Source organism: Selaginella moellendorffii, unplaced genomic scaffold (assembly GCF_000143415.4).
Source record: "Selaginella moellendorffii unplaced genomic scaffold, v1.0 SELMOscaffold_4, whole genome shotgun sequence".
Classification (NCBI taxonomy): domain Eukaryota; kingdom Viridiplantae; phylum Streptophyta; class Lycopodiopsida; order Selaginellales; family Selaginellaceae; genus Selaginella; species Selaginella moellendorffii.
The window spans coordinates 3,173,903-3,190,679 of NW_003314265.1; the positions used below are offsets into that span (position 1 = coordinate 3,173,903).

Consider the following 16,777-nt stretch of genomic DNA (forward strand, 5'->3'; position numbering starts at 1 on the left):
ACCGAGTCGCGGAGGAATATTTGTTCCTTCCAGTGGGCTATGGCGTGATCGAAGGGCGCGATTGCGGCAAGGCGCGTGGTGCCAGGAATTCGAGGCGCTGAGCCGGTCGACGCGAGAGTTTCCGAAATCGCGAGGTAAGATCTGGATCGAGAGTCTAGGTTTTCGATGCAAGCGAAGAACGCAGGGCGCGATCGATCTGGGAGCTCATCGGAATGGCGAATGAGGTGCTGGAGGAGCTCGCGCAGATATTCCGAGCTGCCAGCAAGAAGATGTCAGCTCTAGTCTCCTTTCTCATGCATCACAAGGTAAGAGCAGCGCTTTGCTCTCAAGAACACCGATTCTTAGCTCGGGGAAATTGTAGGATGCTAGCTCCATCGGGGCAATCGCAGGGTTTGCCATAGCTCTGGTGTGTACCTGGAGGTACATGAGAAGCTCCAATCCAGTTCGTCGTCCCAAGCCCACCGTCAAAGTGGAGGCTCCCTCCTCATCCTCTTCGGACTCCACCTCTGGCAGCTCCACTGCGATTGAGTCCCGTGGATCACAAGCCAGGCAGCGTGGAGTGGCCATCCAGGAGGCTCCTTTATCAAAGGTAAGCTAGAAAAAAAATTGTTTCCTTCTTCTTTGTGTAGTGACAATGCGCTCTCTTCTTCCTTTTAGCTCACTTTGGCTCAGTCGGTGAAGCGCCAGCTCAAAGGTGGACGAAAGGTAGCGAAGTTTATATCTTTTCTTCTGTGTTGACATGGTGAAATTCGTGACCAGGTGACTTGCCAACTACTTGGAGTGGTGCTTCAGGAAAATTCGACTGCTGATCTCGAGGTAGCTTCCTCCTTGTGAGTTTGCATTCTACTCCGAGTTTAGCTTTTTTCACGATGAAAGTTTAGGCGTGTTTGACAATCGTCAAGTTCTCGCTAACAGAATCATGCTGTGGTGCGACCAGCGGCAGCTGACGTTCTCCTAGAACTGGCCCAGTGCTGCGATCTCTACCTGATGTCCAGAGTTAACGATGATGCAAGCGAGGTGTGTGTATGGATGTGTATCTTCGCTGCTCACAGATATCTGTGCAGGAAGCAATACTCGCCGCGTTGGATCAGATCGGCCTGTTCAGCAAAGCAAACTTCAACCGTAACAAGGTGAAGCCGAAGTACTTTTGGCAAAAGGTTTTTCACTGAGTTGGTGCTTTGAATTCAGGTACTCTTTTGCAGTTCCGAGGCTGGGAGGTGCTCCTTCGTGAGGCAACTCGAGCCTGACTGGCACATCGATACGTCGGTAGACATTGTTAATCAGCTGGCTGTAAGTTCATTCTCATCTGTTCTCCCACTTGACGCGGTTAGTTTGCAGCGGTACATACACCACGAGCTCCTCATATCTCCAGCACCCTTGGGATCCATGCCGTCCAACGTCCTTGAAACGAACACCCTGGAGAGCTACTTCGACTGTCGCTGATTCTGGTATATCCTAGTAAATAAACAGTTCTTTGAGGTATAGAGCGTTGTATTTTGAGACTTCTAATAAGAGCAGAAGCAGGGTTTTTCCTTTGCAGCTTACCGGTGAGATGTATCCCACGATTCTTTTGTGACTGATCTTCTTGATGTTGGCAATTCTAAACAGGCGACGAAGTAATCCAGTGAAGCTTACGTGCTCCAAAATCTGGGAGCTGGTCTTGGTTTCCAGAAGGGACTACAAGTTTTTAAGCGAGCAGGGAAGAATAGAGGCTGAGAAGGGGAAGGTCAGGGATCAAGTAGACAGACTGGTCCAGGCAGGGGTAGACGAAGGCGCTCAGACTTACGCGCATTTGCTACTTAAGTGTGGAGACTACAAGCTTTTGGCTGAGGGGGAACGTCTTCATGCAACTATCTACGAGAGATGGAGGCAGCGTCCCGAAAGATTGCTCCTGAACTGCTTGGTGGAGATGTATGGCAAGTGTGGAAGCTTGGACAAGGCATGGCTGGTGTTTAGCTCCATCAAGACGTGCAATGTCTACTCCTGGACGATTGCGATCGCTGCATATGCCGTCAACGGGGACTACAGCGGGGCACTTGCTCTCTTCCGGAAGATGGACTTGGACGGTGTGAAGGCCAACTTTGTGACTTACGTGAACGTGATTAGTGCGTGCTCTGGGCTGCTGGACCCGAGAGAATGCACGCGAGTCCACAGCCGTGTGGTCGAAGAAGGCTTTGATGGAGACTTGGTGGTGGCGACGGCTTTGGTCACTATGTATGGGAAGTGTGCTGACTTTGGCGCTGCTAGGATGGTGTTCGAGAAGATCTCCTCGAAGAACGATGTGGTCTCCTGGAACGCGTTGATAGCAGCTTACGCTCAGCAGGGACTGTACCGGGAGTGCGTCGAGCTCTACGAGAGAATGCCCGTGAGAGCCAACGAGGTGACTTTCGTGAGCGTGGTCGACGCCTTTGCGGGTCTGGGGGACCTGGAACACAGCCGGAGAGTTCATGCCAGGATTGTCGAGGACGGACTGGAGAACGACTGCCTAAAGTCGGCACTGGTGGACGCTTACGGCAAGTGTGGGAGCCCAGCGGAATCAAAGCAGGTGTTCGACTCCATGGTGTGGAGGGAGAGCTCGACTTGGAACGCGCTCATCGCAGCTTTCGCCCAGCAGCGTGACAGCGTGACTTGCGTGGCGATCCTCCGGCAGATGGACCAGGACGGGGTGAGGTCCACCGAGCTGACGTTCGTGAGCTTGCTTGGGGGATTCTCTACGACGGCGAGCTTGCGAGCGGGACGCCAGCTCCACTCTCGAGTTCTAGCCATGGGGTTCTACTCGGACTTGATGGTCGGCTCGGCGCTGGTGACCATGTATGGGAGGTGCGGCGCTGTGGAGCAAGCCCGGGCAGTGTTTGACGGGATGGAGGAGAGGAACGCGGTGAGCTTCAATTCCATGATCGGAGCTTACGCGGAGCTGGGCCTCGCGAGGCAGGCGCTCGAAGTTTTGTGGGCTATGGACCAGGTGGGACTGGCTCCAGACTCGGTGACTTTGCTCAGCGTGCTCTTCTCTTGCAGCCATGCGGGGTTGCTTGGCGAGGGCCTCGCCAACTTTCGGTCCATGAGAGATGATAGGGGGATGGAGGTGAAGCTGGATCACTACCGGTGCCTGGTGGACCTGTTCGCGAGGTCGGGGTGGCTTGCTGAGGCGGAGGAACTGATCGAGATCAAGTTTGCAGGCTGCGATGATCTCATGTCGAGGCTGAGCTTGCTGAGTGCTTGTATCATCCAGGAGGACGGTGAGAGGGGATCCAGGTCGGCCACGCTTCTTAACTTTACTTAGTGGACATTTCAACATGAAAGAAAATGACGACTTGAAAAAAAGACATCAATCCGAGCCTTTGACGAGACCATCACAGGGTTTGATCAGATCTTGTGTCGATAGAAAAGGAGTATGTAAACGTTATTAGACTCACCCAGTACAAGACTTGCTCCTTCCAATCAGCACAGCAGCAGTTTGGAGCACTCTCGTCCACTCGGACCAGGTATTCTTCGGGGTTGACCGAGAGACCACCTCGGTGCTCTCGCATTGATTCATCCTGCAAGGCTAGCCGCCAGCCATTTGTGTATATAATTCCACGTTCGCTGCATAGAATCACACAACCAAGCTTTTCTTCTGAATTTTCACTCTAGCATTTCCTCTTCGTAGTATTTGGTTTCTTGTTTGTGTTTTTCCTGGTATAGCTGGTGCAGTTTGCTCTTCTTTTATCTCAGGTACTCCAAAGAGAATAAGGAAATTTAGCTGTCCTTCCTTGTACTTCAGAAAGAAGTTTAGATTGTGGTCACACTAACTTGTCCTGGCAGTTCAAAGGTAAAAAACGAAATAAGTTACATGATATCCAAGCCAGTAAAGGAACCAGTAGCAGCATAACATATTTCTGAAAAGAGAAAAGCTCGTGTCAAATGCCAAACACCCCTCTGCTTTTTGTATCTGACCTCCAACAGGAACTACAATAGCGTCATTCTTTCCGTTTACAAACCATTCTTTTATGTCCCCGTTTTTTATCACAAACTTGTAAGAGCCGACTTTACAAACAAGTTTGAGGTTCTTATCTCAAACCACAAACTCGGAAAAAGAAAACAAAGGTCCATCACCATAGGCTTGCAAGAGGTAAAGGGTTCGGGTACTTGAGGGTTCCCGTTGGCTGAAAACAGTTAGCTATAGTTGATGTACTGTACGTACCTAGGGGAAGGAAACCATCGGGTCTAACATCATATATCTCCACCATCGCTTGTTCGTCTTCAGACTCATCCAGGTCTTGAGGCACTGCTCGTTTTCCAAATCAACATGAGTGTCCGCAAGTCCTGGAACACTGGTCGACTTTGCTTGCTTCCTTCAACGCATTCGAGGTCATGTTCCCAATTTGTTGCCGCAATTTGTGACTGGACGAGAGACAAAACGAATCAAAATCCTTGACTTAAGATGAGTGTAACATAATCTTCTCTTCTTTTATGCTGGTTGTTTATTCATTGATCGATGATACAGGCCGGATGCAAAGCTTGCAAGAGATTTCCAGACAGTTCTGCTTCAAGCAGTCCAGAAGAAAGGTGCCGAATGGGAAGAAGCGTATCCACCCTCCGTCCATTCTTCCTTCATCTCTGAACTGGCTGATTGATCCAGGCAAGATGTTTTGCGTCTGGAGAACGACCTCATATTCAATGAAGCCATCATCGAGGAACGAGAGAGAGAGATCCAAAATCAAATAGGAGAAGTGCATAAGATTTTCTTTAACCTTGCTGTTTTGGTGCGAGGGCAAGGTAACCTGATATGTGAGGATTTGTTGTGGTATCAAAGCCCTCCTGCTCTAAAAGATATCAAACTTACTAGAGATGTTCCAGATGTTTGACTCTGCTTTTTTTATTCCAGTGTTTCTTTATTAGAGCCAGCGATGTGGTGGACAAATGTGTACAGTATTCTTTGCTATGAGCATTGCTGCATGCATGTGCAGCAAATTATTTAATGATATTAACATGGTGCACATTCTAAAGTTGGTTTAAATTATCTAAGAGTTTTGGTGTCTTGAAGATGACCTTCTTTATTTTATAAGGATGGATTCTGATAATTATTATGGCTGGTGGTGCTTTCAGTCTTTATTTCATATTTTTTCCACACTTATTATGATTTTTTTATTCTATGTAGGCATATGGGACATCATTATATGACTAAGGAGTTACATAAGTCTTTCTATTGATTGAAGATGCAACATGATGTTATTCAGTCTTTATATAACTGTATTTAGTGCCAAACTCGTAATACTCTCACTTGTGTTACAAAAGGAAGGTTGAAGTTAATTACAATTTTCTATTTATTTGAGTTGGTGGCATTTTATATGATGGGGCCTTTTCCACAGTCAACTGTTGGCAATGAGTATATCATTATTGTTTCTAATTACTTAACTCATTAGGTGGAAATTAGAGTTCTTATTAGTGTATTTGCAACTACTGTTAGATACTTCCCCTTCAATCGAGTGGTGCTCTAACATTCCTATCCAAAGTGAATTCTTTTGAATAATAGTCTTACATTTATGGTTGAGGTATTTTCACATTTTAACATATCGATTGGGGATATGCCACACTTTCACAAATGCTCATCATCCACAGTCAGATGGTTTTATTTAGACCTTCAAAGGGATGATCGCAAAGTATTTGAACTTTCAGCATTCGGATTGAGATAATTATTTGCCATCTCTTTAGTATATGTATATCACAAGGGTGTTGTAGTGCATGTGGTTTTTACCCTTTATCCTATGGTGATTTACCATAGGATAACCACAAAGTGGAACCTAAACCCTCCATGTGCTACATGTTATATGCCATGTGTCACATGCCACGTGTCCAAAAGACAGTGGTGTGGAACCTGAGTTTCAAAGCCTTGGGCCACTGAATGAAGGAACGATGCCAAACTCGAAAGCATGGAGCCAAGGAGCAATGGCACTGGAGTACAGAACGACTCCCGAGCATTTAGCCTAAGGAGCAAAGGGGCAAGAGCATGAAACAACTTGGAATAGTCCTAGAGTATCCAACATCCCAATGCCAGAACTAACACATAAAATAAAGACAAAAGGAGTTTGGCACTATTTCAACATACCGGTGGCCTAATCGAGGATATAGGTACTTCACCAGCTAGCATAGTGTGGAACTTGGGCTTAGACCCAAGCCAGACGCAGAACAAAGATAGGAACGCAAACGAGAGCTAGGCTATACCTCAGGTTGATTGGCCATGCTGATCTACCCACTATCCCTATTATACATTTAGAACCCCACCCCTTGAGGAACACATGCTTTGGACTTTCACCCCACAGGAGTTAGTCTCTGGGGGATAAGCTTGAAACTTACTAAATATGGAATGTTCTTAGATTGCGAATTTGGACACGGAACGAACACCATTGTGTTCAAGATAATCTCTACATTCCATAAATATGCTAAATCAGTGAATCTAGACACTTTTCATAAATAGCATTTGGGACCAGAATGAGACTAACACAAAAGGCATGATAGCGAGGGTGTTTGGTAGACACGGTAAGCTATCATCTTGCAAATATTGAGGGACTAAGCTCAATATCGCAGGGGTTCCCAACACTAGTAAGTGCAAGTCAACGAATGAGTTTCTCTAACCAGGTCAAGTATGCTTGACTAATAGCACTTAGGAATTCCGTTCTTATGCTCATCGGTTAAGTACACACGCGAAGACCAGTTTCTCAACTAGCTTAGGTGGAGATTAATAACGGGTCCAGCAATACCAACCTCATGCCATCGTGGCAGTAAAGAAAGAATATCCGAAAGGATTAGCCGATAAATAACTTTCGATACCCAAAGTCACATTCACGACACTCTCCCCCCCCTTAGGGAAGATCGATGTCTTCGTCGATGTATACTTGAGTCTAGACCACTGGCAAGGAAACAACTCTAGAAAAAGTTTATGGTGATCACACTATGTGAGAAATGCACCAACTTAAATGAGTTAAGATAACCTCTTTGTCTAACACGGATGCACTACCAACTCAGATACTTTCCAGCTGTCGCCGACAAGGAAATGACCAACAAAGTTAGCCACCCTTGCTACTCTGGGTGTCACCCAGCTTACAAAAGTGTGATACACCTTATTCGGAAGGACATAGAGAGAGAAGCTAGAGGCCCTAGCCCTCTTGAGCAAAGAAACCAAACCCGTCAGTAAAGTTTAGATAGATTACTGTAAACAGGTAGTTAGAGTTGTTTATATAGTCACACTTTTTTAACGAAATAAGGAGAGAGGCGGGTGATGTGACCAGTTGACAGTAGCTACCCTATGATTAGAGATTTCACCATGCATATGAAGTGCCGAAGCCAATTTGCATATACTAGCCCAAACTCAAAGATCAATAGATGGACAATATCAAAGTCATTAGACAATAATATCTTAGAGTCGGAATTATTAGTGAATAAATCTTAGATTAGAACACAAAAGTATTCCAAGTATGTTATCATCCGATAAACTAGTAATAGAGCATAGAAACCACCAAGATCACTATCATTGGAAAACATAGAATTCACCATCCAACAAAATTCAATAGCAAGTGTATCATCAAAAAAACTCAATGAGAAAACTTAACTATCGAAAATTGTAGACAGTATGCCAAACAACTTACCAAAGATAACTCAAAGAACACAAAGTATCATTAACTGTCAAACACAATACTCGCGAATATATCACCCGAAAGAAATAATATCCTAATCTATCAAAACTAACTTGAGCAACAATCAATAGAGCAGAATGAATGTGGTAAGACCAACAAACACTTAGTCATGCCAACCACCATATTAGTCAATCTGAATAGATCCCAGTCAACAATACGAAGGAACCAGAGTTGTCTAATCAAATGCCAGCAACATCTTATTTGATGTCTCAAACCCAATAGAGACTAATCCAGAGCAAACCATAAAGAATATATGGTATTGCAAAAAACCATAAACTATCAAAGAGAATAACTAACCATCATGAAAGATTATCAATCATCCCATCAAAAGAGATATATAGAATCATCGTCAAAGAAGAAATCCACCATCCTGAAGAACAGCGAATCATTCTGTAACAACAATAATCAAGCAAAATCTTTTGACAAGGATAATCAACTATCCTAGATGATAGTCAATCATCACTAATGATTGATAGATGCAAAAGCTACTTCAACATCGAAACTAATGAGTCAAAATGCCTTCCCCAACAACTTTTAACAAATGGAACAATGAGCATAAAAACTCAAGGAACCAAAAGCTCAAAGAAACTTATAACCAAGTTTTGCTTAATAATGATCACGAGTTTTGCATGAACCAACTTCAATGTTAAAAAAGAAATCATGGTATAACCCACAACATTCTCCTCAACACATCCATAAGCTAAACTTCATAATGCAAAGCTAATGAAAAACATATTTACATCAATCCAAAAGCCAAACACAATGGAGCTATGCTCAACAAGTGATCACTAAACAATCCTCCATGAATCCATTTATAGCAAGATGTAAGTCACTTCATAACAAACATAAGAAGAATCATCAATGATTGATATATTCCAACTCAAATCCAATAAGGATTCAAACATTCCAATATCAATCACTAACTCTTCCTCTCGTAGAGTTAGTGTCATCCACAATTAAATTACTTTTCAAGGAAAAGCTCAAAGCTCAACCCTTACTAACTAGCAATTGTACAAATGCTAATAACATAAAGTTACAACCAAATCATCAATACTATCTTCATCAAGACTAATGAAACTCAATATCAATCCTAAGGAGAGACATCTCATTTCACTTGAATCTCATCATCAATATTATCAATGACAAGGCATTACTTCAATGCCATCAACACCAAAACAAAACTAGAAGAAAGCTAGAGTGAATCACCACTCAAAACTCTCTTGCAACCAAGCTAACCAAAGTCGAAGATACTATACTTAGTATCTGAGACCAATCCTTCAGCAAAACTCAGTTACAGATAATACTTCATTAAGGAGTGATTCACCACATCCAAAACTTAATGAAATCTAACACTATGAACTAAATACAACCAAATGATATCAACAAAGGTAAAATCGAAATGCCAACATGGAAAACTCATGTAAGTCTAATGACACGATCCTCCACAACACCATTCGGTAAAACAAACCCATCACTGCTAAATCATCATCGAATGAAGTAAATGTCAAACAGTCATTGACGAAGTTTATAAGCAATCATTAGTTGTCAAGCAACTAACAATCACTCTTTCAACTTGTCTTCACAAGACCCAAACACTAAACTCATGTCATCAAGTCATATACTTGTCCAACATGAATGTAATACCCCAGGTATGAGATAAAGTGTCCATGAACAAGCATAAACTAAATGACAACTCGAATCCAACTCAATTGCAATAAACTCACAAACATATTTAGCCAATAGCTCTGAGCAAGCCTTGAAGAGGCTAATTATGCATGATCAACACTCAGTTGAAACTAAAGTAATGACCATGAGATGGACTCATATCGGTACACAACTTCTTTATAAACAAGGCTATAATATAAGTACCAACACCTCAACCACAAAAAACTAAGTTGGACATCACTATCCTCAGCCAAGGCGCAAAACTACCAAGACTAAATTTATGTTTGGTGGCAGATTCCACCTTGCATTTCGTTAAACTCTATGAGAGTAATGAACTCTCACTAATCTTGCACTATAGAAGAAAGGCACAAAGGTCACCTTTCTTAGAAAAGTGTAACAGTTACTTTTTTACACCAACTCCAAACTCTATCCAACTCAATTGTTTTAGCCCCAAAAGTTAACATCCCTTTTAGGCTGCATCATACAAATTACCTACCAAGATCTAAGTTAACCAAAGTCAACTCTAACCCTTTCACTAGTTTGTATTGACTTGCAAAAATGGAATGATTTTCGAGCAAAGTGATCAATAAATCAGCCATTGGAAAAGCCTAAGAAAATTTGTGGAAAATTTTCCATCCTAGAGAAAGAATGACTCTTAGTTCAGGAATGCAAACTTTCAAGACTCCACTAACTTCCTCCTACCTACAATTTCACATAGGTTCACCTCAACACAAATTCTCATGACCCACAATATGTTTAAGCATCAAACATCTTGCCCATATTTATGATATCTAACACCGACATCCATATCTTTGGATATCCATATTGCACTAACACTCTTCTTCAACCACCTTCAAGATCCAATATGAAGCCAAAATACTAATAAAAAAAATGACATAGAAAAATCAAGATTTAAGGAAAATTCTTCATCACTCGAAATAACAATGCCACTTCCACTAACACAAGTGCTAGTAATGCCAATGCCTCAACTACACACTTTCTCTATCCAATAATTTACTCTAAGTGTTAATAGATCAACTGACAAGTTATAGCAAATGAATGCTATAACCCTTTCCAACACCTCAATGGGCAAACTCAAGGAACTAAGGAACCAACTTAAGCTTAGCATAATGGACCACCATCGAGAATTTAGTCAAAGCTACTACAATGCTACTATGTGTAAGTAGATTAGCTTCACTATCAACCACTTTGGGGTTGATCATCGTTTAACCAAGCAAGTTCGTAAACATATTGCTCATTATCACATGGATGTGATATAAAAATCACAATGTCTTGATTATTAATCAAGCAACACCACAATCAATGCCAATGTCATTACTTCAAAGGTTTATGTGAATATCAAGTGCCAACTCGATTCGATAAAATGCAATATAAATACCACACTCCACCGATAGAGACTTACAACACCCAATACCACCAACTTTTGTTTACAATACGGACAAGCTCATGCCACTCTCTATCCGACCTAAACTCAAAACTAATCCAACACCAAACTACTCAAGGAGTAATAGCAAAGTTTTTTGAAAAAGAATTGAGCATTGTAAACCAATTCTTCCAATAGCAAGCCTAGACAAAATGGTTTAGCACTTCACCACTATCTATCCCATGACTCACCACTTGTAAGACTATCATTTTCAACATGCATCAAGGTAGGGACTCTTGATTGCATAATGTGAACACAAACAATGAGTCACACCTCGTTGCAAATCATATCTCCAAGAAAAGAAAATGATTTACATGTTTGATCCTTTGTCCGTAATGACTCTTTTTTCGGTCTCATCTTTGACCAAACCTCAAGCTTGCGTTTGCACTGCCTTCAATCCAATCCAAGAAAAGTTTATGAGAGAGCACGGCAATGATTATTTGAATCAATAGACTCATCTCTATAGTTTTGATTGATCCACTTGTAATCATGCCTAGAAAGGATCCACTAATGCTGTGCTAAACAGCTACAGACTAACCTATTTGCCATTTATAGCAAACCCAAAGGAGGTTTACTTTCACTCACTGTACATGGAACAACTCATAAAACCACTAATAGACTAACATTAATCCTGCCAACTCAAAGTGTAGCCTCGAGTTGCTAATATGCCTCATTCACGAGCCCAAGTGTAAACTTGTGCAAATGGAATAGCTTATTCCATCTTATGAGCCCAAGAGCAAGCTCACATAATTACGGTACAAAAAGATAACCATACCCAAGGAACAAATGTGAATCCTTTACACCCAAACATATACCCACTCGGATCATCGTTTTCATTTTTGCGTATGCAATGAGATTAGTTGCCTAATCTCATTGGATAGTACTTGCTGAGATATATCCTCTAATACCAAATGTAGCACACGTGGTTTTTACCCTTTATCCTATGGTGATTTACCATAGGATAACCACAAAGCGGAACCTAAACCCTTCATGTGCCACATGTCATATGCCATATGTCACATGTCACGTGTCTAAAGGACAATGGTGTGGAACCCAAGTTTCAGGGCCTTGGGCCACTAAATGAAGGAATAGTGCCAAACTCGAAAGCATGGAGCTAAGGAGCGATGGCACTAGAGCATGGAACGACTCCCGAGCATTTAGCCCAAAGAGCGAAGGGACAAAAGCACGGAGCAACTTGGAATAGTCCTAAAATATCCAGCATCCTAATGCCAAGACCAACATGCAAAACGGAGCCAAAAGGATTCTGGCATTATTTCAGCATACCGGTGGTATAATTGAGGACATGGGTACTCCACCAGCTAGCATGGTGTGGAACTTGGGCTTAGACTTAAGCCGGACACAAAACAAGGACAGGCACGCAAGTAGAAGCTAGACTATGCCTCAGGTTGATCGGCTATGCTTGACCTACCCACTATCCCTACTATACATTTGGAACCCCCCATAGCCCACCCCTCTTGAGGAACACACGCTCTGGGCTTTCACCCCAAGCCTCCCTTAGTATCAGGAGTTAGTCTCTGGGACAAGCTCGAAACTTACTAAATATGGAATGTTTCTAGATTGCGAATTTAGACATGGAACAAACACCATTGTGTTCAAAACAATCTTTACATTCCGTAAATATGCTAAATGAGCGAATCTAGACACTTTCCGACCGGAATGAAACTAACACAAAGGGCATGATGGCAAGGGTGTTTGGCAGACACGGTAAGCTATCATCTTGCAAATATTGAGGGACCAAGCTCAATATCGCAGGGGTTCCCAACACTAATAAGTGCAAGTCAATGAATGAGTTTCTCTAACCAGATCAAGTATGTTTGACTAATAGCACTTAGGAATTCCGTCCTTATGCTCATCTAGTTAAGTGCACACGCGAAGACCAGTTTCTCAACTAGCTTAAGCAGAGACTAATAATGGGTCCAACAATATCAACCTCCTACCATCGTGGCAGTAAGGAAAAACTATCTGAAAGGACTAACCGACAAGTAACTTTCGATACCCAAAGTCACATTCGCGACAGGTGTAGAGTTCTATTGGTGCTTCACCATATAAACTCCTATATTGTCGTGATTTAATATTACCAACAAAATTACGTTTACATTTGTGATTGCCACAAACTACCGATGCTAGGTTTTGTGTTTAATATTTAATAAGCATTCTTCCACTAATCCAAGTAGAGTCTGTCACTTGGGCTATATACAAGTGGGACAACAATGGTATTATAACTCCCATTGTTGTCCACCTATAGAGTACAAAATGGATGATTTGATATTAGTTTCTTTCCCCAATTTTATAGTACATGATTTATCTAAAAGGCTCCTTGCTTAGTAGAAGGGATGGTATTGGGTGTTGTGGTAAGTTGGACCACAAGTTTATGAGGTTTAGCATGACGACCAATATGCCAATCCTCCAAAAATTATGCATGTGTAACAGCTAAAATATTTTGTATAAAGGGATTAAAAACAATTAACACCACCTACAAATCCACTGGAGAATGCTCCAATCCTCATGAGTAGTTGCACTCAAACCATTCTACTATTGTAGTGCTGTCCCTTGGAGATATGTGGGAAACTCACGCAAACGCCAAACATCATCCCAAAAATGGTGTGTGACAATCATCGTAAAATGATCAAACCAATGATATACATTATCTCTAGGACTCCTATAGAAAAACTCCAAGCAAATGCAAGGATTAGCAGCAAGAGTAGGATGAGCTATACCATATGTTATGAATGTTGCCATTAACTGAGTTTGATTGTTCAATTATAATTGCATAGCATCAAGCAACTGCACCAACTGCTGCTCCAAAATTAAAGGAGGAGAAGGCTATTGCTCCATCATTAAGATGAATGAAAAAGAAATAGGAAAAGAAAAGAAATTGAAAAAAGTTATAAGAAAAGGAGGATTTAGACAATGTAAAAGCTAAATCTAAACTAAAATCCCAAATCCAAACACTCCTTAGGGACAATCAAAGCTACCTCTCATCTCCACTAATATAAGTGCATTGAATATGGAAATGGAATACAAAAATGTGCATATTAATTAACCCAAAAACCATACCTTATATATAGAAGCGAGTGGTTTCAATTGAAACTAATTTGATGGCTATAAAAATCCCACTATGCTAATATAAGTATACGGCATTGTAGCTATTGGATCTCATATATTTTAATTATTAATATTTTTAATAATAATAATTTGTATCTATATTTCCACTTATTGATTTTTTAATTTGAATTATCCTTATATATTTAAAAGAGCAAGGTTTTTATATTTCAATCTAGATTTGAATCTATAAAATAATTATTAGGATTACAATATGTGGAAAAAATGGTTATATTAGCTTTAAATATTTTTTCATTAGCCACATAAAGATTTATTTTTTCCTCTATGCTCAATTCTTCTTAATCCAATTTTTTTGTTGGATTCTAATATATATTACTTTGATGTGTTATCAATTGTCAATTTTTGCTTTTTGCTGTTTATTTTCTCATGTATATATGTGTTACCCTGCTTAGGTAATATGCTCATTATAGTACTATAACATAAAGATCATCCATTCTTTTTAATCTTCTTCCTGATCAATTTTCATGAATTGGGTGAAACAGTTATGACTGATTATAGGATTAAACTTATACAACCATTATGGTGGAGATCATATGTAAAGCTAAGCTTATGGTAGAAATGTGGAGCAATAATTTATAAAGCTTATAGATCAAAAAATAAATTCAAGTTTTAAAATGTTTTATAAATTCAATAGAATAAAGTTGAATAAGGTAGTGCTTTATTAATGTAGGATTCCTATATTAACTCTAGCAGCAGCTTATTTTTGTTTCAAGAGAGGAGACTTTATAAACAAGTTATTCAAAGCACATTTGAGGGTTAAAATATGATAATATGTATTATGAAACAAAATATAACAAAACAATTACCCCCTCCATAATCACTCCTTTACAATATTCAAATTCTAGAAGAATAAATTTATGAGGAATAAAATAAATTTTAAAAAACATTTATAGAACCCAAAAAGCTGTTAAAATATGTTGTACAGCACAATACCTCTTTTGGCAGAAATGTCAAAACTTTTAACCATTTTAAAGAGTTCTGCAACTATATGAAGACATGGCATTCATTTAAACATGTATAATAGTTGCATGAGTTTAAAATACACAAGGACACAACTAAAACTACAGAAAGTAAGGAAATTGACTATGAAGAAATTGACCTCATAAAACATTATAGTTTGCCAACAGACTAGTTTAAATCCAATAGCATATTTCCTTTCTCATTATCTTTTATAGTGACAACAGTAGCTAATGGGAACCTCTATTGCTCATTAATATCATTATTATATAAAAAGTGTTAGAACTTCTTAGAATCTAAAATTATATGTACTAAATGGCTTGAGGAATAGAGCAACATAAAAAGTCACTTTTTTTGCACATTTAGCCATAGCTCTAATGTTTGTGTAATAAAAACTTTTTCTTCTCTAGAAAAAGAAAGGGAATTATACTAATTTCTTACTTTCTGTGATTTATATGCAATCTCCTTAAAGTAGAGCTTATGATAGAAATTATGGATCTTATTTCCTTTGAAGCATCCCATCTATCCCTCATAGCTTGCCTCTCCAAATTTTATGGCATTTATCTCATCTATTGCATTAGATAATAGAAGGATCCCTTAGCTTTTATAGACATCTTATACATTCTTATTTTACAATATTTAATGAGCATGCATACTTGAGGAGGCATATGAGGCACTGGAAATAATGCAATAAAAAGGTTGTTTTGCTATTTTTTTGTTGCTAAATAAATTAACTAGAGTTCTTAAATAGCTATTGAAGATATTTTTTATGTACTAAAAAGGTGTAAGCAACTAAAAAGAACAAGTAGAGACAATCCATAAAAGTTCAAATATAAAGGGAAAAGGCTCATGAACAAAATGCATTTTATTCCAATTAGTTAAGGGTCTTAGGATATTTGGGATTAAACATCTTTAGGGGACTATACCACATGTTAAGATTAATATCTAATAGTTTAATTTAGTTTAGTTGGCTACATCTGAAGGGTAGGATGTCAAGTGAGTGAGTCAAAATTCAAGACTTACAAAAGAGTAATAAGTAAACATTCTCATCTAGTTGCACTAGCCTTCATAAGTATAGGAGCCAAAATTATTATCCCAAACTAAATCACTTCATAACCTTCTCAAAAACTCTTGTCTAAGTAGAATAATATATCAGGCAACTAAAGCCTTAGAGAACCAACTAACTTCTTTCACATTTTAAAGCCTTGTCCATCAATCAGTCTTTAGTGAAAAAGCTCGTGGAAAACATCAAGCCTATGCATGTAAAAGCAAAGGTTGCACCACTTCTTTTGAGAGGTAGCATCTCCAACATTTCATTCTTCATGTCGACTAATGCTAGATTGAGATATAGCTGTGGAAAATTTTGAAATATCCAACTAAGTTGCACATGTACCTTTAGATGAATAGAGAAACAATCCTCCTTTACTTTCTCAGGCTTCAACTTTGAATGTTGTTAAAAGATATTATTACCACTGTAGAATACTGAAGTTAGCAATGATTTGTCTACTTCTACCCTTCTACATAATGCTTAGAAACATTAAGTGCAGGCACAATGAAGTGCTCTAGGTGGAGATAAAGGCAGAATTAATGTGTGGCCTTTTGTCTTAAACTTTTTCCATTGTGAGAAAAAAAAACTATTACTAGGTTACTTCCAATGGAAAGTAGTTATAACCATTACTCTTTTGCTAAGAGAACATTTAGGTCATAATTTATTAACATTATCTTAATCTAAATTCAAGCCTCTCTTGTGTTTTATACAGTCATATTGATGTATTGAAATTCTTAATAATTTTAAATTAAAGTTTATCAAAGTTGATGGTTTCTATTTAACATGGAATTAGACAATGATAGCAAATGGAATCTTGAGATTTTACAAGTCATTTGAATGCTAGCAAAT

General features: G+C 39.7%; 2 protein-coding genes across 2 annotated transcripts; both read left to right on the forward strand.

Annotated features, from left to right (window-relative positions):
* Positions 1–6: 6 nt before the first annotated feature.
* LOC9654075 (peroxisome biogenesis protein 22) lies at positions 7–1,539 on the forward strand. Its single transcript, XM_002964171.2, has 9 exons — positions 7–134; positions 185–305; positions 362–589; positions 658–705; positions 760–816; positions 916–1,017; positions 1,065–1,130; positions 1,189–1,290; positions 1,339–1,539. The coding sequence occupies exons 2-9, from the start codon at positions 213–215 to the stop codon at positions 1,441–1,443; spliced, it is 801 nt and encodes a 266-aa protein (XP_002964217.1). The 5' UTR covers positions 7–134; positions 185–212; the 3' UTR covers positions 1,444–1,539.
* On the forward strand, positions 1,520–3,648 carry LOC9654076 (pentatricopeptide repeat-containing protein At2g13600). Its single transcript, XM_002964172.2, has 2 exons — positions 1,520–1,547; positions 1,609–3,648. The coding sequence occupies exon 2, from the start codon at positions 1,910–1,912 to the stop codon at positions 3,278–3,280; it is 1,371 nt and encodes a 456-aa protein (XP_002964218.2). The 5' UTR covers positions 1,520–1,547; positions 1,609–1,909; the 3' UTR covers positions 3,281–3,648.
* Positions 3,649–16,777: the final 13,129 nt, after the last annotated feature.

Excerpts from the sequence above, each read along its gene's own strand:
- LOC9654076 (XM_002964172.2), top strand. The coding sequence starts at position 1,910 with ATGTATGGCAAGTGTGGAAGCTTGGACAAGGCATGGCTGGTGTTTAGC.
- LOC9654075 (XM_002964171.2), top strand. The coding sequence starts at position 213 with ATGGCGAATGAGGTGCTGGAGGAGCTCGCGCAGATATTCCGAGCTGCC. Across the intron at positions 590-657 it reads AGGAGGCTCCTTTATCAAAG|CTCACTTTGGCTCAGTCGGT; the intron begins GTAAGCTAGAAA and ends TCTTCCTTTTAG. Across the intron at positions 817-915 it reads ATTCGACTGCTGATCTCGAG|AATCATGCTGTGGTGCGACC; the intron begins GTAGCTTCCTCC and ends TCTCGCTAACAG.